Source organism: Dama dama, chromosome 31 (assembly GCF_033118175.1).
Source record: "Dama dama isolate Ldn47 chromosome 31, ASM3311817v1, whole genome shotgun sequence".
Lineage (NCBI taxonomy): Eukaryota > Metazoa > Chordata > Mammalia > Artiodactyla > Cervidae > Dama > Dama dama.
The window spans coordinates 8,371,946-8,392,572 of record NC_083711.1 but is presented as its reverse complement, the minus strand read 5'-3'; the positions used below and the strand labels follow the sequence as shown (position 1 = coordinate 8,392,572).

Sequence of the window (20,627 nt, the reverse complement as noted above, 5' to 3'; positions counted from 1 at the left end):
TGGACTGCAAGGAGATCCAACCAGTCGACCCTAAAGGAGATCAGTCCTGGGTGTTCACTGGAAGGACTGATGCTGAAGCTTTAGTACTTTGGCCACCTCATGTGAAGAGTTGACTCATTGGAAAAAGCCCTGATGCTGGGAGGGATTGGGGGCAGGAGGAGAAGGGGACGACAGAGCATAAGATAGTTGGATGGCATCACCAACTCGATGGACATGGGTTTGAGTAAGCTCTGGGAGTTGGTGATGGACAGGGAGGCCTGGTGTGCTGCGATTCATGGGGTCGCAAAGAGTTAGACATGACTGAGCGACTGAACTGAACTGATAAAAAGAATTATTTTGCAAAAATACTAAAGTTGTATTTGAACTGTTCTATGTGAAGTTTGTATGAGCAAGAAAAGATTCACTTTTATCAATGAATAAAAGATTTCACCAAAAACAAACCCCAAAACATTGTGATTGCAAGGTGAAACGTTTTAAGAATTCCCAAGCCTTCCCACTTTCCTCCTTCAAGGTGGTACACAGATGAACCAAGACACACTGTACAGGGTATAGTACTGGGTACAGTACAGTACAGTATAGTACAGGGTAAAGCCTATATATCTCCTTGAGGTTTGGAACACTCTTCTTCAATTTAGAACTTTGATATTGAATGGACACCACAGAGAGTTGTAAGACTATCCAAATATTTCACTACAACTGAGGGAACTGTGCCTTGTATGGTGAACCCTCTTTGTTTGACATCTGAATGTCTCAGGATTAGCCGTAAACTAGAGCAGAGGCATCAATGAATTGAAATTAGTGAAAAAATGTAATAATTATACACTACGGTGATTGATGGATTTAGAAGTCCTAAGTGACCCTACTCTGAATCCTGGCTTTTCCACTTATTCAGAGTATGACCTACGTACACTAGGTAATTTTAACCATCTGGGCCTTAAATTCCACACCAGTAAAACAGGAGAGTAACAGTAAGGCTTAAATAATACATGTAAAGCACTCAAGTACAATACCCGGCACAAAGGAAGTGTTGAATAAATGCTGGCTGTTTGTACTATTATTTCTGTAAATTGAGTGGGGATCTGGTAAAGTACTTCCAAAATCCATCTCACAGAGCAGTAAGGGGTTTTGTCAGAGGCAACCCAAGATTTAATACCTTTTAATTTCTGCAGTGGGTTGTATCATCCTGAAGCCCGTGAACTGTGCCTAGTCAGAACTGAGATGTACTGTTAGCATAAGATGTCCATCAAGTTTCTTCAAATGTGAAGAAAATGAATGTACAAAATCTCGATTTTTAAACATTTGATTACGTGCTGATATATTTTAGATATACTTTAAGTAAAACTCTAGCATTAATTTCACATATTTCTCTTCATTTTTTTTTTTTTTTAAGTGGCTTCCATTAAATATGCAAAACCTTGGTGCCTGTAACCTGGACTGGCAGCACCTGAGGGCTTGTCAGAAACGGAGATTCTCAGGACCCGCCCACACCCTCAACATCACCGTCTGCACTTCAAAACGGTTCTAGGTGGTTCTCACGCGTTGCTCCAGGGTATTCCTCCCTTTAGCTTAATCTGGAGGGCAAATCTGGCCCTAGAGTTACACAAACCCGAATGCCCCTGCTTTAAGTAATTGTCCCCGGCGAGGGGGCGGGGGTGGGAGTGACGGAGGAGAAAGCAGTCGTATAGAAGCAGTAAGGCAGAAAGAAAAAGAAACTCATGTATAGAAACAAAAAGACGCGGGAGTGGGTAAAATCCAACCTGGGAGTCTCGGTGGAAGGGAACTTCCAGACTTTTGCTTCCATGAAAGTGGAGGAAGATGCAAGCTGAAATAACATCCACCATCAAAACCAGTAAAGACCAGGAAATCGTCAGGCAAATCAAGTCTCTCCCGCCCCTCAGCGGCCTCAGCTAAGCCAACTAGGCCTGAGCCCGAGAAGTGTTAATAAGGTTGGGGTACTACGGGAACCACCCTGCGCCCCAGGGCTGGACGGTCCCTCTGGGCGTCTCCCGAGCTTCCGCCCAAAGCCCGGTTTCCCAAGACTCGTAGCGCGTCTCTTTGCGCTCACCTGCCTCGGAGCGGCTCCAACGGCCTGCAGTTTCACCTCCGCCACCTTCGAGCCCCTCAGTAGAGGACCCGCCCCCTAAGCGCCAGCGCCTGTTCCCATTGGTCAGGTCGCTCGTCAGTCTCGCACTCTAGAGACCGCCATAGCAACCGAACGCGGAACTACATCTCCCGGCATGCGCCAAGGCGACGCGCCTGGGGCTTCCAATCAATGCGCGGAGACGGCCATAGCAACCGAACGCGGAACTACATCTCCCGGCATGCTCCACGGCGACGCGCCTGTGGCTACCAATCAATGCGCGAAGTCCTAGAGGCAGACGGGTTCAGCTTTATGTAAATTTGTTCAAGACCACACCCTTCCTCATTCCAGCCGTATCCCCATCACCTTCCTGGGACTGTGCCCCGCCCTCCTTGTGCCTCTACATTGTTCTCTCCTGTGACACCTGCCGTTAGTTAGTTGAAGACGTCCTAACTTGTACCTCGCCTCGCACAGCAACGGCCAAATGGCACCGAGACCGTGGAACAAAACGTTCTGAAGCCCGACACAGACGCTTCTATGCCCGTCGGGAAACCCTACGCGAGAGGCCTGCTTCGGGAAAGGGGGCGGGACGGCGGGGGAGTGGGGGGGAGGTTAGGGCGGCCAGGCCCCGCCCCCTCTGATCTTGCTGATTTGTCGATCCGGCTGTCACTCCGTCCTCCTCCAGATTTTTTTTTTTTCAGTTGCGTTTTCCCCCGCGGTGGGCGGGGCTAGAAGGAGGGGGGCGGGAGGAGGTGTGAACCCTTTCTTTCGATTGGTTGTTTTTTCATTGTCCCCACCCACCCCCCCGTGGGCGGAGACGAAGGGGCGGAGAGGGCGCGGGGGAGGCAGGTCCCCGGGGAGATGAGGAGATAGGCGGGAGCGAGGGACAGAGGGAGGGGAGCGAAGGGAGGCAAAGAGCTGAGGTGGAGACGGGAGGGCGCGCAGCTTGGTTGCTCGGTAGTACGGCGGCTCGCGAGGGAGAATCCCGGGCGGACTCCGGGACGCCCCGAGAGGCGGGCGGGGATGGTGTGCGGGGCTGCGGCTCCTGCGTCCCTTTCCCGCGGCGACTGAGCTGCACTGATTTTTTTTGTCCCCCTGAGGCGGCAGCGTGGACCCGCCTGGAGATGAGGTGAGGAGAGAGCTGGACCGCGTCGGCCTGCCTTGCACTGGGGCAGGCGGCGGGGGCGAGGGTGGGCGCGATGGCCGCCCGGGACGCCCGTCCATCCCCTTCCGACCCCGGGGCCAGTGTGCGCGTCCCTCCCAGCGCCCTTCACCCTGAGCCGCGCGCCCTGGAGGCGCCCGTGTCTCGTCCTTCCCATCCTCCCGGGCCGCCGGGGGTGGCTGGGTGGGTGGTGGGTGGTGGCGGCCGGCTGGCACGCGCCGGGAGGCCGGGGCTCCGCGGCGGACCGAGGCTGGGGGGTGGGCGGCGGCCGCGGGACGGGCTTCGGGGGGTTGAATGGGCATTGGTCGCCGTGGCCGGGCGAGCGTGGGGGAGGTCCCGTCCTTTCTCTAGGGGCACGCGGGCGGTGGGGTCCCTTGCAGGGCTGACCTCGCTGCCCGCGGTCGCCCGAGTGGGGCGGGCGGGCCGAGCCTCGCCTCCCCGCCAGCCTGCCGGGGATCCGGAATGCCCGGCCTCTCCTCCCCGGCTCATCCCTTCTTTTCTCTCCTCCGCCCGCAAAAAAAAAAAAAAACAAAAAAAAAACAACCCTGTCAGTGAAGGGCAGTCAATGCCGTTTTGGCCCCGCGTCCTCCTGCTGGGACTGACTTGACTCCGGTGGTATTTCACAGAAAGCGGCTCTTCCTTTCAAGGGGGGAGCGCGTCCCTGGCGTCGGCCGCTTCCCTTTCCCCTTCTTTACGCACTGACACGGTTTTACGGTGTGGACCGGAGGCACAGTTGCCAGGCTCTGTCTGGCTTGACCGAGGAAAATGCAGTCAGAATCCCCAGGAAGAGGAAACCGACGAGGAATGGGGTTGCGCCTTTCCCTCTTACTTCTTGTTTGCCTTTTGGATTAGGAAGCACCTTCGTAGATTACATTTCCTGTGGGCATCTTTTGTTGTGATGCATACTAAAGGTTTTGCTTTTGAAGAAAACAATTAGGGGCTTCTGCGTTGAGTTAGAGGCTCTGGAGATTTTTTTGCTAGCCTCTTAATATGAAAGTTTCCTTTAGAACTTTGCCATCCTCAGTGCTATTCTGGAGGCAGCACCAGCCTGAAAATTTAAATAGATGCGACTCCTAATAGGTTTCTTTGTGCTTTATCTGCTGGCATCCTGCTCTTAATGTTTACGTGGTCGGGACGTCCAAATAATAAAAGCAAGTGCAATAAAAAGTATAGATAATAAAAAACAAGTACCGTGCCAAAAATACATCTGGAAAATCTCAATTCTGTCATCGGAGAGGCAGTTTTTACTAATCCCTTTGAATGGATGAAGACCAGGCTCAGTGTTTATGTAGTGGACAGGATCTGAGGGTAGGAATTGGGACCATGGAGCCAGCAGGCCGGCTGGTTTATGTAGTGCTACACTTACCGTCTGAAATAGGAGTATATTTGTTGGGATACCTTTATTTTTATATGACTTAAGGTGCAGAAGCTTAGTACCCATCCAAAGTTATGATTTCTACTTATCATGGAGAACAAAATGCTGTGTTTTGTTTTTAAATTTTTAATAGTTCACCTGAAACATTTATGTTAATTTTATGATTGTTTGCTTATAACAAAAGAAGAAAAACATTTTTCAATATTGAGTCCTTTCTGTAGGACAGTTGTAAAGAAGCCAAAAACTTTAGGTAATCCAAATTCAGAAATGAAGGACACTGATTTAGTGATGGTCCAAAAGCTATTTAAGACTTCTATAAGTAGCTCCAGTAGGGTGAATTTCTGATAGAATTGTTTTTGAAGGCTATTTTCTTTATTTAAGAATGTATCTATTGAAATTTCTGAGGCACATGGTACCTTCACAAAAGTCTATTATTATTCTGCCTGAGTAAGAGAGGAAATGAACACATTTTTGATGTACTTTGGAACCCTGTGGATTGTTCAGATACTAAGCATTGTGAAATAGGGCATAAAATGAGTGGTAGCAAGTTAGTTCCGTGAAATGTTTGTCTCTCTTAGCTTTTTTTTTTTTTTTTTTGCAATTGACTAGCAGTTTCCTTTGTCTTAATGCTTATCCCTCTTATCGGAAATAAAGCTCTGCTTAAGTTCATGTTTTCTCAAAATAACTAGATTGAGGCAAACTCAAATCTCCATAAAGGGGGTTAAGGGGGAGGTGCCGTTAAATTCATCTACTCTTACTCAGCTTTTTAATGTGGGCTTGTGAATTACAGGTAATTAATTACAGGTCAGTCGGGTATATATTCCTCAGTTCACATCCCACTGCCATAGGGCTCTTCTCTTGTGAGTGATCTTTCTCTTCTGAATGGTTCCACTTACTGGCAGGTTTCTCAATGTCTAGACCTCAGATCACTTACATCAACATAACGTGAAGTTCTTGGTAAAAATACAGACTCCTGGGATCTGATTTCCAACTTCTCCAGGAAGTTTTCTTACACAGTAGCATTGGAGAACCACTGGCATTGTGGTTCCTTATCACTGTGTGTCCCCAGACCGTGTCCTGAAGAGGATGGCATGTTTTTCAAATGACAGAGTAACTTTCATACCTTGGACGTCTAATAAAAAACCATGACCTTCAGATATGTAAGGCACCTGTAATAATATATCTCAGAAGGGCAGAGATCACTGTACCTCCTAGAGTAGTGCCTGGAGGAACTCTATGAAATATTTGAGTGAATTTCGTCACAGTGAGCCCACACCTTTAAACTTTTACTTGTAAAGTTAATCTTATCATTTCATAGTCACTTTATAAACTGGGAGCCATAAGTACCACACCCCAGTCATTTCTGTAAGTTTGGTTGTCTCTGAAAGGAGAGAATCTTTCCCAAGCATATCTCAAGTGGATAAGCTGAAAAGAAGGCTCCTAGCAAAATGTTTGCTTAGACTCAAAATGTAAATTTAAGTCACAGCATAATGGTAAATTATTTGCTATCAGTACATCAGAATGCCATTTTATAACCTATTATAAGACCAATATAATGCAATAAAAATTGGATTTTCCCAAAAGAAAATTGGTAATTTTCCAATTTTATTTTTCATACTCCTAATATATGACCTTCACTCCTTTCTGTCAGAGCCCAGGATAGGCCCCATAAATAACAGCTTCTGCTGTGTAGTTGAGGGTATGGGTAGTTAAGAGTGCAACCTCTAGAGAATATTGGGTTTGACCATACATAGTCTGTGACTTGGGGCTTCCCTAGTATCTCAGCTGGTAAAGAATCTGCCTGCAATGCAGGAGACCCCAGTTGGGTTCCTGGATGGGGAAGATCCCCTGGAAAAGGAATCGGCTACGCACTCCAATTGGGCTTCCCTTGTGGCTCAGATGGTGAAGAATCTGCCTGCAATGTGGGAGACCTGGGTTTGATCCCTGGGTCAGGAAGATCCCCTGGAGGAGGGCATGGCAACCCACTCCAGTATTCTTGCCTGGAAAATCCCCATGAACAGAGGAGCCTGGAGGGCGACAGTCCATGGGGTCGTGAAGAGTCAGACAGGACAGAGCGACTAAGCACCACACAGCACGGTCTGTGACTTTGATCTGGTCACCTAACCTCTCAGTGCCTCAGTTTTCTCAGCTGAAAATGGGAATTGTTGTAGTAAAATGTAATACTTCTAGGACTTCTGTGCTGGTCCAGTGGTTAAGAATCCACCTGTCAATGCAGTGGACGTGGGTTCAATCCCTGGTCTGTGAAGATTCCACATGCCACGCACGGCACAGCTAAGCCCAGTGTGACGCAGCAGCTGAGCCCACATGCCCTGGAGCCTGTGCTCCGCAAGAAGAGAAGCCTCGCAGAGAGAAGCCTATACTATACCTAAACTATAGTTGTGCAGTGCTGGGCTGCGCTGTTTTAACCCTCACCCTCACCCTTCACCTCTGGAGCCACCAGAGCCGCCCTGGTTGCGCCCACTGACACAACTAAAGAGAGCAGCACAGAAGACCCAGCTCGGCCAAAATTTTAAAAATCAAATTCAAAAAAGGAAATTATTTTAAAAATTTAATACTTCTAAATTCTCACTTAAGTTCTTGAGACGCATTATTTAATATATGTTAGTTATGATGATAAAATATTGAGATATATAAAAATGTATGAAACTCTAGCTAGTCTGTTCAGTTTTTGTACTAATGTACTTTATGGTAGTAAGTAGAAATCCTTTGCTTAAAAAGAAGTCTCTTGCTAATTTCCTGGCACTGAATATGTATAATTTTAAAATTACAGTAATAATTAAACATTAAAAGTAACTGATAAAACATCAGGTTCTAGGCAGATTTTTTTCTAAGTAAAGATAAGCCTGTCATGCCTCTCAGCTTAATTGTACTATTTCAGAAAGAATCTGTTAATCAGTTTAGATGATCCCTTGTATTTTAAAGAATTACATGTTTGTGGTAGAACAATTGAAATACAGGAAAGTAAAGAGTAGAAAACCATAAAATACTTAGAGGTCCACTACCTGAATACATTTCTCCAAACAGTTTTTTCTCTGTGCTATTTGTCAGTATATGTAATTTTGGTTAGTAAATATGGGATCCTGGTATACATATGGTTGTTTCCTAACCTGTGCTTCTTAACATCTCATTATGAATCATTTCTTCTCTATGTAGTCAGTTGTAATGTTGACTGAATAATATTCCATTTTGTGAATCTATGATTTATTTATTTATTTATTTGGCTGCATCGGGTCTTCGTTGTGGAATACAGCCTCCGTTGCCCAAGGCATGTGGGATCTTGGTTCCCTGACTAGGGATTGAACCCGCATCCTCTGAATTGGAAGGTGGATTTTTTACCTCTGGACCACCAGGGAAAGTCCCCAACCAATTTGTTTTTATTAAACATTATTTTTCTCCCACTGTTATTATCATCATCTCTGCAATAACTGTCCTCCATGCATCTCTATATATACCTTTGAGATTTTTTTTTTTCCCTTTAGGATAAATTTCTAGAGGTGTGATTGTAAGATCAAAGTACATATTATGGTTTAAGGGTTTTTGATACATCCTTTCAGTTAGTCATTTAGAAAGGCTGTAGCAATTTACACTCAGCATGTTGTATAAGAGTTCCGTTTCCCTCCCCCTTCCTTTTTTTGAGGAATGACTTATTAAGTGACCAACCTAGGGAATTGTTTTATCTTTAGGAAGAAGAGTGGGTTGTTATTGTGAACATGTTGATGATGTGATCTGGAAGCTGGAAATTCATACACCTGGAAGAATAATAGCTAAAACTTATCAAGTCCGTTTATAGCATTTTATAAGCATAAACTTGCTTAAATTTTACAAATTCTCGGTTTCTTAGATGAATGTGACTTGAGAACCAAAATACCCTCTGTTAAATCACAGGAGCCAGCAAGTGACTCTGCAGAATGGTCACTCTAGAGCCCAAACTCCACAGTGCTGGACTGCCTCTTGCCTGCAAATGTTGTACGGGTATTGGGGTACTTTTTGCATTCCTGATTTCTGTTTGAGACTAACCTAGCAGTTTCCTGGCATGTATTCATTTATAAAGTAGGTGGCACACAGATTCAAAGCCCTCTCAATGAGGAGTTAGTCTCGTAACTTAGCTCACAAATAAGCCTCCTGTCCTGTCTAGCATTCACCTCTGAAAGCACTATGCTACCCTTTACTCTGTAGTAGTTTTCCTAAAACACCCCCATATGAAAAACAGGATCAGAGTCACAGAGGAGGCTAGCACAGTTGGAAAAGGCAGTTTACTTGGTGTGGACTTGCCTTGGAAATGCAAGACAAGTGGGCTTAGGGACAGAAGTCAGCTTAGGGAGGCAGCCGGGAACCTGTACAAACATTTCCACCTCAGCCTGGTTGGAGAATTGAAGTGTCTGGTGGAAGTTCAGGAATACAAAGGCCTTACTGTAGAGATGTCACCCATCCACTGGGAGATTGTTTTTTTTTTTTTAAAAAAAACCCTTCTGAAGTGTGATGGTAGAAGATCATTGATGTTTCCTTGCTAATGACTAGCCTGCTACCGAGGTGAATTTCCAGTAAGCTAATCTGTTTGATACTTTGGCCACCTGATGCGAAGAACTCACTCCTTGGGAAAGACCCTGATGCTGGGAAAGATTGAAGGCAGGAGGAGAAGGAGACGACAGAGGATGAGATGGTTGGATGACATCACTGACTGAATGGACATGAGTTTGAGTAAACTCCGGGAGTGGGTGATGGACATGGAGGCCTGGCGTGCTGTAGTCCATGGGGTCGCAAAGAGTCAGACGCAACTGAGTGACTGAACTGAACTGAATCTGTTTGAATTTGCCATCGCTCTCTTTTTCTAGTAGGATTAATGATTGGCAGCTTACCTTGCCAGCTTATCTCCCAGAGAGAGGGTTGGTGAAATTGTTTTGGCTTCAGCTCTCTGGCCTGAGTTTGTGCTGCTGAGCGAGGCAAGACTGCCCGGGCTCAGTGTTGGGCTGGTTACCAAAACCCTTCTCAGCGTTGTGTGGGCCAGGGCTCCACCCAGCCAGGTGGGAGTGGTCCTGAGACCCCTTCACTCCTCATCCAGTGGTGGAGCCAGGAGCTGAACCGAGGGATGTGATAGTTTCAGACTTACCTGAATTTGAATGTGAAAATTACAAGGTCACAGCAGTTGGTCAGAATTTTTTTTTTTTTTTTTATTCTTGGTTAAAATTAAACAGCCTCTCCTTCATGCAGGAGGACCAGCTTTGGATCCTCTGTGCCTTGGGGAGCATTTTGACTGGCTTCTTTCTCAGGGATGGTTCTGTTCATCCCTGTACTGTGTCTGCAAGTCCCTCTGGTGACCGGTGAGGTGATACAGCTGGGGTTAGGTGATACAGCTGCAGGAAATGGGCAAAGCCAACTGGCTTTTCTGCCATGTTTTCACCAGCCTGGTTAAGGAGGACACTGATTCTTGTGATAAAAGCTGGGGGACAAGATGCCGTTGGAGCCATTTGTTGTGTTTGTGTAGAGGCCTACTCACCTCTCTCTGAGGCAAATTTTCTGACCAGCTTTATTCTAACAAGGGTGAAAGTAAAGCATTAATTGCTCAGTTGTGTCTGACTTTTTGCGACCCCATGGACTGCAGCCTGCCAGGCTCCTCTGTCCATGGAATTCTCCAGGCAAGAATATTGGAGTAGGTTGCCATTCCCTCTCCAGGGGATCTTCCTGACCCAGGGGTTGAACCCACATCTCCTGCATTGCAGGCAGATTCTTTACCATTGAGCCACCAGGGAAACCCTATAACAAGGGTAATGTATTGTTTTATAAGCCATTGAATAAACACACACATGTACTCATTCCTGTGCACTATCTATAACAAGAGTATTCGTTGTGCATCCACTGTTTTATAAAAATCAATTCATTTCTCCTGTAATCTTAAAGATAATAGATTTTAGAAGCAAGTAGCCTTTCAGTTTCTGGACTCATTTGGAAGTCAACTGCTCCATTCTTACAGAATTGGAATATCCCATTTTGATCACTGACATATAAAAACTGTACAGCTAGTAATTAGAGAAACCTTGAACAGTTGACCAAACAATTTAGTGGTATATTCCTGGTATGTATACCAGGCTTCAGTGATGAAAATTCCCTCCTCCTCTCTTCTTCACTTACAAAAAAGTATTGTTAAACAAAGTCAGTCAGTGATAATAAGTCTGTTATAGGTAGTACTGCTTATTTTCAGATACCTTGAGATATAGTTAATAAAATTGCTGTTTTAGTATTTTGAAGAATCCTCCCGTCAGTGCAAGATACATGTGTTTGATCCCTGATCTGGGAAGACCCACACGCCATGGAGCAACTAAGCCTGTGTGCCGCAGCTACTGAGCCCACGTGCCAGCTACTGAAGCCTCCACGCCCTAGAGCCTGTGCTCCGCAACAAGAGAGTAGCCCCTGCTCTTTGCAAGTAGAGAAAGGCCCTCTCAGCCACGAAGACCAAGCATGGCTGAAAATAGATACATAAATCAAGTTATAAACAAATGTAAGCGCTCTCAAAACAAAACAAAAAAATGAAAAAAAAGATGATCAGAGAAACTGAGGAGGAGGAGAACTTGGTAGAGGGGTTGAATAAGGGGTGGGTTCCACGAGAGAGGAAGGGTTGTCCTCACGACCTGGAACAGGGTCCAGTGCATGGTGGCCGCTCAGCAGTCATGCTGGCGTACTGAATAGGTTAGTGTTTGAGGCTCTGTTTACCTGGAGACCTAAGTCACCCGGGGGAGGTGAGCACTGGAGAGAGAGGTGAGGTATAGAGCAGACAGGTGCCGGCTTGGATTTTACTCGGAGTCAGAGGAGGTAGATGCTGATGTCAGTTTTAAGCAGGTGAGACCCTTTTGTTTGACTAGATCCCTCTGGATGTTATGTGGGAGTGACTTGGAGGGCAGTGAGAGGGAAATGTTGAATTAACAGGCGCCGCCCCCCCCCCCCCCCCGCCACTGTCGGTTACCTGAAACTTGACATTTCTACCTGTCCTTGTACTCTTTCTTTACCGTGAGGGTAGTATGATTTACTCTTTGATGGGGTGACTTTTCAAAGTTCTCTGAGGAAGAGAACCCCTTAAAATCATTATTATGGATCGAGTAAAACAACACCGTGTAAAATAAAGATTGGGAATCATTTAACTTCTTAGCCATTAACTTAATTGAGGTTATGGCTATAGATTTCTGGTAGCAGAGATTTTTCTGTTTGCATTTTTTGGTGAAAAAAACTTAATATACAGAAACGAATCCTTAGAATAGGGTTTTATGAATTGAATGTCTATAGAAGCTATGCACTTGGAGGAAGATCCAGTTTGTAAAGTGCTAATATTGTCTGTCCAATCTGGTGTTTTAATTAGTATCAAAGGAAGGGAAATACTGCCGTAATTGTAACCTTACGTTACTCCCTTAGTTCAATTAGTTTTAAACCATAGTCATTATCTGTTATCTTTAGTTGTTGTGATCTCATTAGATGAAGTGATATTGTAGTTGTGATTTGGGAGATTAAAAAAATAACATGCTTTTTCTTATTACCAAAACGATATATGTTTATTGAAGACAGCTTTGGAAAATACAGGTAATGAAGTAAAAAAGCATACTCCAAATCTCCCTGACCAGAAATGATGCCTGTCCATATGCTGGGAAGGGTCAGCTTTGCTCAGATTGCCTGGGAGACTCGCAGGCCTGTTTGGGACTCTGGGACCTGGAGATGGGACAGTGCAGGGTCAGGCAGCCTACACATTCGTGGCCCTGGGAACATGTGTCTTGGTGCTTCTACACCTTCTAGGTCTTTAAGAGAAGTTGAAAATTTAGAAATATGGATTTAATGTGAAATCTCAAATTTTTATGTGAGCCACAACTTCTAATAACACACTGGGATTCAAGCAGAGCAGACCTGAGGGCTGCATTCAGTCTTTGTTGCCTTGCCAGCTTATAACCTCAACCACGTATAGTTGTGTAGCCTGTGTTTCTCTCTCAGTTCAGTTCAGTTCAGTCGCTCAGTCGTGTCCGACTCTTTGCTACCCCATGGACTGCAGCAGGCTAGGCCTCCCCGTCCATCACCAACTCCCGGAGCTTGCTCAAACTCATGTCCATTCAGTCAGTGATGCCATCCAACCATCTCATCCTCTGTCGTCCCCTTCTCCTCCTGCCTTCAATCTTTCCCAGCATCAGGGTCTTTTCAAATGAGTCAGTTCTTTGCATCAGGTGGCCAAAGTGTTGGAGTTTCAGCTTCAACATCAGTCCTTCCAATGAATATTCAGGACTGATTTCCTTTAGGATGGACCGGTTGGATCTCCTTGCAGTCCAAGGGACTCTCATGAATCTTCTCCAACACCACAGTTCAAAAGCATCAGTTCTTCGGCACTCAGCCTTCTTTTTTTTTTTGTTTTTGTTTTTTATTTATTTATTTTTTTATTAGTTGGAGGCCAATCACTTCACAGGCACTCAGCCTTCTTTATGGTTCAACTCTTACATCCATATGTGACTCCTGGAAAAATAATAGCTTTGACTAGACAAACCTTTGTTGGCAAAGTAATGTCTCTGCTTTTTAACATGCTGTCTAGGTTGGTCATAGCTTTTCTTCCAAAGAGTAAGTGTCTTTTAATTTCATGGCTGAAGTCACCATCTGTAGTGATTTTGGAGACCAAGAAAATAGTCTGTCACTGTTTCCCGTCTATTTGCCATGAAGTGATGGGACTGGATGCCATGATCTTTGTTTTTTGAATGTTAAGTTTTTTTTTTTTTTTTTAATGCTTTCAGTATTCTTTTCCAGTTTTATTTATTTATTTTTTTCATTTATTTTTATTAGTTGGAGGCCAACCATTTCACAACATTGCAGTGGGTTTTGTCATACATTGACATGAATCAGCCATGGAGTTGCATGTATTCCCCATCCCGATCCCCCCTCCCACCTCCCTCTCCACCCGATTCCTCTGGGTCTTCCCAGTGCACCAGGCCCGGGCACTTGTCTCATGCATCCTACCTGGGCTGGTGATCTGTTTCACTATAGATAATGTTCATGCTGTTCTCTCGAAACATCCCACCCTTGCCTTCTCCCACAGAGTCCAAAAGTCTGTTCTGTACATCTGTGTCTCTTGTTTTGCATATAGGGTTATCATTACCATCTTTCTAAATTCCATATATATGTGTTAGTATGCTGTAATGTTCGTTATCTTTCTGGCTTACTTCACTGTATAATGGGCTCCAGTTTCGTCCATCTCATTAGAACTGATTCAAATGAATTCTTTTTAATGGCTGAGTAATATTCCATGGTGTATATGTACCACAGCTTCCTTATCCATTCGTCTGCTGATGGGCATCTGGGTTGTTTCCATGTCCTGGCTATTATAAACAGTGCTGCGATGAACATTGGGGTGCACATGTCTCTTTCAGATCTGGTTTCCTCAGTGTGTATGCCCAGAAGTGGGATTGCTGGGTCATATGGCAGTTCTATTTCCAGTTTTTTGAGAAGTCTCCACACTGTTCTCCATAGTGGCTGTACTAGTTTGCATTCCCAGCAACAGTGTAAGAGGGTTCCCTTTTCTCCACACCCTCTCCAGCATTTATTGCTTGTAGACTTTTGGATAGCAGCCATCCTGACTGGCGTGTAATGGTACCTCATTGTGGTTTTTATTTGCATTTCTCTGATAATGAGTGATGCTGAGCATCTTTTCATGTGTTTGTTAGCCATCTGTATGTTTTCTTTGGAGAAATGTCTGTTTAGTTCTTTGCCCCATTTTTTGATTGGGTCATTTATTTTTCTGGAATTGAGCTTCAGGAGTTGCTTGTATATTTTTGAGATTAATCCTTTGTCTGTTGCTTCATTTGCTATTATTTTCTCCCAATCTGAGGGCTGTCTTTTCACCTTACTTATAGTTTCCTTTGTTGTGCAAAAGCTTTTAAGTTTCATTAGGTCCCATTTGTTTAGTTTTGCTTTTATTTCCAATATTCTGGGAGGTGGGTCATAGAGGATCCTGCTGTGATTTATGTCGGAGAGTGTTTTGCCTATGTTCTCCTCTAGGAGTTTTATAGTTTCTGGTCTTACATTTAGATCTTTAATTCATTTTGAGTTTATTTTTGTGTATGGTGTTAGAAAGTGTTCTAGTTTCATTCTTTTACCAAGTGGTTAACCAGTTTTCCCAGCACCACTTGTTAAAAAGGTTGTCTTTTTTCCATGGTAAATCCTTGCCTCCTTTGTTGAAGATAAGGTGTCCATAGGTGCGTGGATTTATCTCTGGGATTTCTATTCTGTTCCCTTGATCTATATTTCTGTCTTTGTGCCAGTACCATACTGTCTTGATGACTGTGGCTTTGTAGTAGAGTCTGAAGTCAGGCAGGTTGATTCCTCCAGTTCCATTCTTCTTTCTCAAGATTACTTTGGCTATTCGAGGTTTTTTGTATTTCCATACAAATTGTGAAATTATTTGTTCTAGTTCTGTGAAAAATATCGTTGGTAGCTTGATAGGGATTGCATTGAATCTATAGATTGCTTTGGGTAGTATAGCCATTTTGACAATATTGATTCTTCCAATCCATGAACACGGTATGTTTCTCCATCTGTTTGTGTCCTCTTTGATTTCTTTCATCAGTGTTTTATAGTTTTCTATGTATAGGTCTTTTGTTTCTTTAGGTAGATATACTCCTAAATATTTTATTCTTTTTGTTGCAATGGTGAATGGTATTGTTTCCTTAATTTCTCTTTCTGTTTTCTCATTGTTAGTGTATAGGAATGCAAGGGATTTCTGTGTGTTAATTTTATATCCTGCAACTTTGCTATATTCGTTGATTAGCTCTAGTAATTTTCTGGTAGAGTCTTTAGTGTTTTCTATGTAGAGGATCATGTCATCTGCAAACAGTGAGAGTTTCACTTCTTCTTTTCCTATCTAGATTCCTTTTACCTCTTTTTCTGTTCTGATTGCTGTGGCCAAAACTTCCAAAACTATGTTGAATAGTAGTGGTGAGAGTGGGCACCCTTGTCTTGTTCCTGATTTCAAGGGGAAATGCTTTCAATTTTTCACCCACCATTGAGGGTAATGCTTGCTGTGGGTTTGTCATATATAGCTTTTATTATGTTGAGGTATGTTCCTTCTATTCCTGCTTTCTGGAGAGTTTTAATCATAATGGGTGTTGAATTTTGTCAAAGGCTTTCTCTGCATCTATTGAGATAATCATATGGTTTTTATCTTTCAATTTGTTAATGTGGTATATTACATTGATTGATTTGCAGATATTAAAGAATCCTTGCATTCTTGTGATAAAGCCCACTTGGTTATGGTGTATGATTTTTTTAATATGTTTTTGGATTCTGTTTGCTAGAATTTTGTTAAGGATTTTTGCATCTATGTTCATCAGTGATATTGGCCTGTAGTTTTCTTTTTTTGTGGCATCTTTGTCTGGTTTTGGAATTAGGGTGATGGTGGCCTCCTAGAATGAGTTGGGAAGTTTACCTTCTTCTGCAATTTTCTGGAAGAATTTGAGTAAGATAGGTGTTAGCTCTTCTCTAAATTTTTGGTAAAATTCAGCTGTGAAGCCATCTGGTCCTGGGCTTTTGTTTGCTGGAAGATTTCTGATTACAGTTTCGATTTCCTTGCTTGTGATGGGTCTGTTAAGATCTTCTATTTCTTCCTGGTTCAGTTTTGGAAAGTTACACTTTTCTAAGAATTTGTCCATTTCTTCCAAGTTGTCCATTTTATTGGCATAGAGCTGCTGGTAGTAGTCTCTTATGATCCTTTGTATTTCAGAGTTGTCTCTTGTGATCTCTCCATTTTCATTTCTAATTTTGTTAATTTGGTTCTTCTCTCTTTGTTTCTTAATGAGTCTTGGTAATGGTTTGTCAATTTTGTTTATTTTTTCAAAACAGCTTTTAGCTTTGTTGATTTTTTGCTATGGTCTCTTTAGTTTCTTTTGCATTTATTTCTGCCCTAATTTTTAATATTTCTTTCCTTCTACTAACCCTGGGGTTCTTTGTTTCTTCCTTCTCTAATTGCTTTAGGTGTAGAGTTAGGTTATTTATTTGACTTTTTTCTTGTTTCTTGAGGTAAGCCTGTAATGCTATGAACCTTCCCCTTAGCACTGCTTTTACAGTGTCCCATAGGTTTTGGGTTGTTGTGTTTTCATTTTCATTCATTTCTATGCATATTTTGATTTCTTTTTTTATTTCTTCTATGATTTGTTGGTTATTCAGAAGCGTGTTATTTAGCCTCCATATGTTTGAATTTTCAACAATTTTTTTCCTGCAATTGAGATCTAATCTTAGTGCACTGTGGTCAGAAAAGATGACTGAAATGATTTCAATTTTTTTGAATTTTCCAAGACTAGATTTATGGCCCAGGATGTGATCTATTCTGGAGGTTCTGTGTGCACTTGAGAAAAAGATGAAGTTGATTGTTTTGGGGTGAAATGTCCTATAGATATCAATTAGGTCTAGCTGGTCCATTGTGTCATTTAAGGTTTGTGTTTCCTTGTTAATTTTCTGTTTAGTTGATCTATCCATAGTTGTGAGTGGGGTATTAAAGTCTCCCACTATTATTGTGTTACTATTAATTTCCTCTTTCATACTCGTTAGCGTTTGCCGTACATATTGCAGTGCTCCTATGTTGGGTGCATATATATTTATAATTGTTATATCTTCTTCTTGGATTGATCCTTTGGTCATTATGTAGTGTCCTTCTTTGTCTCTTTTCATATCCTTTATTTGAAAGTCTATTTTACCTGATATGAGTATTGCGACTCCTGCTTTCTTTTGTTCTCTGTTTGCGTGAAATATTTTTTTCCAGCCCTTCACTTTTAGTCTGTATGTGTCTCTTGTTTTGAGGTGGGTCTCTTGTAGACAGCATATATAGGGGCCTTGTTTTTGTATCCATTCAGCCAATCTTTGTCTTTTGGTTGGGGCATTCAACCCATTTACATTTAAAGTAATTATTGATAGGTGTGGTCCCGTTGCCATTTACTTTGTTGTTTGGGTTCACGTTTATACAACCTTTCTGTATTTCCTGTCTAGAGAAGATCCTTTAGCATTTGTTGAAGAGCTGGTTTGGTGGTGCTGAATTCTCTCAGCTTTTGCTTGTCTGTAAAGCTTTTGAATTCTCCTTCATATCTGAATGAGATCCTTGCTGGGTACAGTAATCTAGATTGTAGATTATTCTCTTTCATTACTTTAAGTACGTCCTGCCATTCCCTTCTGGCCTGGAGGGTTTCTATTGCTAGATCAGCTGTTATCCTTATGGGAATCCCTTTGTGTGTTATTTGTTGTTTCTCCCTTGCTGCTTTTAATATTTGTTCTTTGTGTTTGATCTTTTTTAATTTGCTTAATATGTGTCTTGGGGTGTTTCGCCTTGGGTTTATCCTGTTTGGGACTCTCTGGGTTTCTTGGACTTGGGTGGCTATTTCCTTCCTGATTTTAGGGAAGTTTTCAGCTATTATCTCCTCGAGTATTTTCTCATGGCCTTTCTTTTTGTCTTCTTCTTCTGGGACTCCTATGATTCGAATGTTGGGGCGTTTCACATTATCCCAGAGGTCCCTGAGGTTGTCCTCATTTCTTTTGATTCTTTTTTCTTTTTTCCTCTCTGCTTCATTTATTTCCACCATTTTATCTTCTACCTCACTTATCCTATCTTCTGTCTCCGTTATTCTACTCTTGGTTCCCTCCAGAGTGTTTTTTATCTCATTTATTGCGTTATTCATTTTTAGTTGACTCTTTTTTATTTCTTCTAGGTCTTTATTAAACATTTCTTGCATCTTCTCAATTTTTGTCTCCAGGCTATTTATCTGTAACTCCATTTTGTTTTCAAGATTTTGGATCATTTTTATTATCATTATTCTAAATTCTTTTTCAGGTAGATTCCCTATCTCCTCCTCTTTTGTTTGACTTGGTGGGCATTTTTCATGTTCCTTTACCTGTAGGGTATTTCTCTGCCTTTTCATCTTGTTTAGATTGCTGTGTCTGGAGTGGGCTTTCTGTATTCTGGAGGTCTGTGGCTCCTTTTTATTGTGGAGGTTTTACCCAATGGGTTGGGTTGGACGATTGGCTTGTCAAGGTTTCCTGGTTAGGGAAGCTTGCGTCAGTGTTCTGGTGCGTGGAACTAGATTTCTTCTCTCTGGAGTGCAATGGAGTGCCCAGTAATGAGTTTTGAGATGGGTCTATGTGTTAGGTGTGACCTTGGGCAGCCTGTATGTTGACGTTCAGGGCTATGTTCTTGCGTTGCTGGAGAATTTGCATGGTATGTCTTGCTCTAAAACTTATTGGCTCTTGGGTGGTGGTTGGTTTCAATGTAGGTATAGAAGCTTTTGGACGGTCTCTTATTACTTAACGTTCCATGTAGTCAGGAGTTTTCTGGTGTTCTCAGGTTTTGGGCTTAAGTCTCCTGCCTCTGGATTTCAGTTTTATTCTTCCAGTAGTCTCAAGACTTCTCCAACTATACAGCACTGATAATAAAACTTCTAGGTTAATGGTGAAAAGATTCTCCCCCATGAGGGACACCCAGAGAGGTTCACAGAGTTACATGAAGAAGAGGAGAGGGAGGAGGGAGATAGAGATGAGCAGGAGGAGAAAAAGGGGGACTCAAGAGGAGAGAGACAGATCTACGCAGCTGTCTGTTCCCAGAGTGTTCTCCGTAGCCCAGACACCTACACAGGTTCACAGAATTGGATTGGGAAGAGAAGGGGAAAGGAGGGAATAGAGGTGTTCTGAGGCAGAAAACAGAGAGTCAAGATTGGGAGAGAATAATCAACACACTCGTGAATAAAAATGGGAACTGAATATTGGATTCTTAAATGTCCACAATTTATATCATATACTGAAAAACAAAGATTAAAAATCTAGAGTAGAGGTTAGACTCTTAAAAATACAATGTTAAAAACAAAAACCAAAACACACAAAAAATTTTAGAAATATATATGAAGTTCAGTTTAAAAATAGGGCTTCTCTTTTTTTTTTTTTTTGCAAGGTTATAGTGTAATGAAAATGAAAATTAAGGAGTAGTAGAGGAGTAATAGAGGACTTTAAAAGGAAATAAGAGAAAAAGAAAAATAGAAAAAAAAGAGAAAAAGAAAAAAAAACAAGAAAAAAATTTTTCCTAATTAAAAAAATCGTGAAAATCTATGAAAATGAAAGTTAAGGAGTAATGGGGGAGTAATAGGGAATTTTAAAAGAAAATAAAAGAGAAAAAAAGAAAAAAAAAGTAAAAATATATCTAGGAATTTCTCTGGAGCTGTTCCGGTCAGTGTGGGTTCGGTTCAGTTTCAGACAGCTCCTCGTTCAAGCTTACACTTCTCGATATCTACAGGCCCCTTCTGGTGTAGTCGGTGTTATCTATAGGAATTTTAATCTGTTGCACCGGTCCCTTCTGAAGCGGTTCCCTTTGTTTATTTGGCTTCTGTTTGCCGGTCTCTTCAGTGCCTAATTTCTGCCCTGACACAGACGGGCAGAGGTGGACTCTTATTCAGGTTGCTAGTTCTGTTGCGCTTTGGCGAGGGACTGGCGCTGCTTTCCCCGACTACGCTGCTCAGGCTCCCGGCTGCTCTATATGGAGCGTGCCCTGCGCTGCCCGCGGTTCCAGCCCTTGGGTGTTCCACAAAAGCGCCGACTCGGCTGCGCCTGTGTTTTGTGCCTTACCTGTCCGAGCGGCTCAGGCAGCCAGGAGCTTGACGGGCGCACTCTCCCCAGGTGTGGCGTGCCTTCTCCCCTCCGCGGTCCCAGTCTCAGTTTCTGCCCGCGCCAGTTGGGTGCATGCGGCTTCTCCCCTCCACTTCCCCAGCCCCAGTCCCCACCTGCGCCAGTTGGGTGCGTGTGCCCTGTCTCTAGCTGCGACCCTCCCGGCGGATGTCGACCATCCAAAATCTCAGGAAGTCTTTGGTTAGAAACTGGAGGCCTGTTTGCAGTGCGGTAGGGGATGCGGTCCTTGGGGCCGAGTTTGCCCCTTTCCCCTCCTGCCTGCCTCCTGCCTCTGGCGGGGCTGGGTCAGTCCGCAGCCTGCGAGCTCTTCTCTGGACTTGCTCAGACCC

At 43.3% G+C, this 20,627-nt stretch overlaps 2 protein-coding genes across 12 annotated transcripts in view; one reads left to right on the top strand and one right to left on the bottom strand.

The window, feature by feature from the left end:
• Positions 1 to 2,130, bottom strand: part of CRYZL1 (crystallin zeta like 1) — a 33,571-nt gene extending 31,441 nt beyond the window's left edge. The window contains exon 1 of one of the 3 annotated variants that reach the window (XM_061134203.1): positions 2,066 to 2,130. Coding sequence is in view for 1 of the 3 variants with exons in the window: in XM_061134200.1 (XP_060990183.1) it covers positions 1,758 to 1,841 (84 nt within the window). In the remaining 2 variants the exon portion in view is untranslated. Of the gene's footprint in view, positions 1 to 1,757; positions 1,860 to 2,065 lie in introns of those variants that run through there. The other 2 variants (XM_061134202.1, XM_061134200.1) reach the window with 2 other exon arrangements.
• An 838-nt stretch (positions 2,131 to 2,968) lies between these two features.
• The window catches only part of ITSN1 (intersectin 1), a 241,170-nt gene continuing 223,511 nt past the window's right edge, over positions 2,969 to 20,627 (top strand). For 4 of the 9 annotated variants that reach the window (XM_061133932.1, XM_061133933.1, XM_061133929.1 and 1 more), the window contains exon 1: positions 2,969 to 3,209. The gene's annotated coding sequence lies outside the window, so the exon portion shown is untranslated. Of the gene's footprint in view, positions 3,210 to 10,903; positions 11,132 to 20,627 lie in introns of those variants that run through there. The other 5 variants (XM_061133934.1, XM_061133935.1, XM_061133927.1 and 2 more) reach the window with 4 other exon arrangements.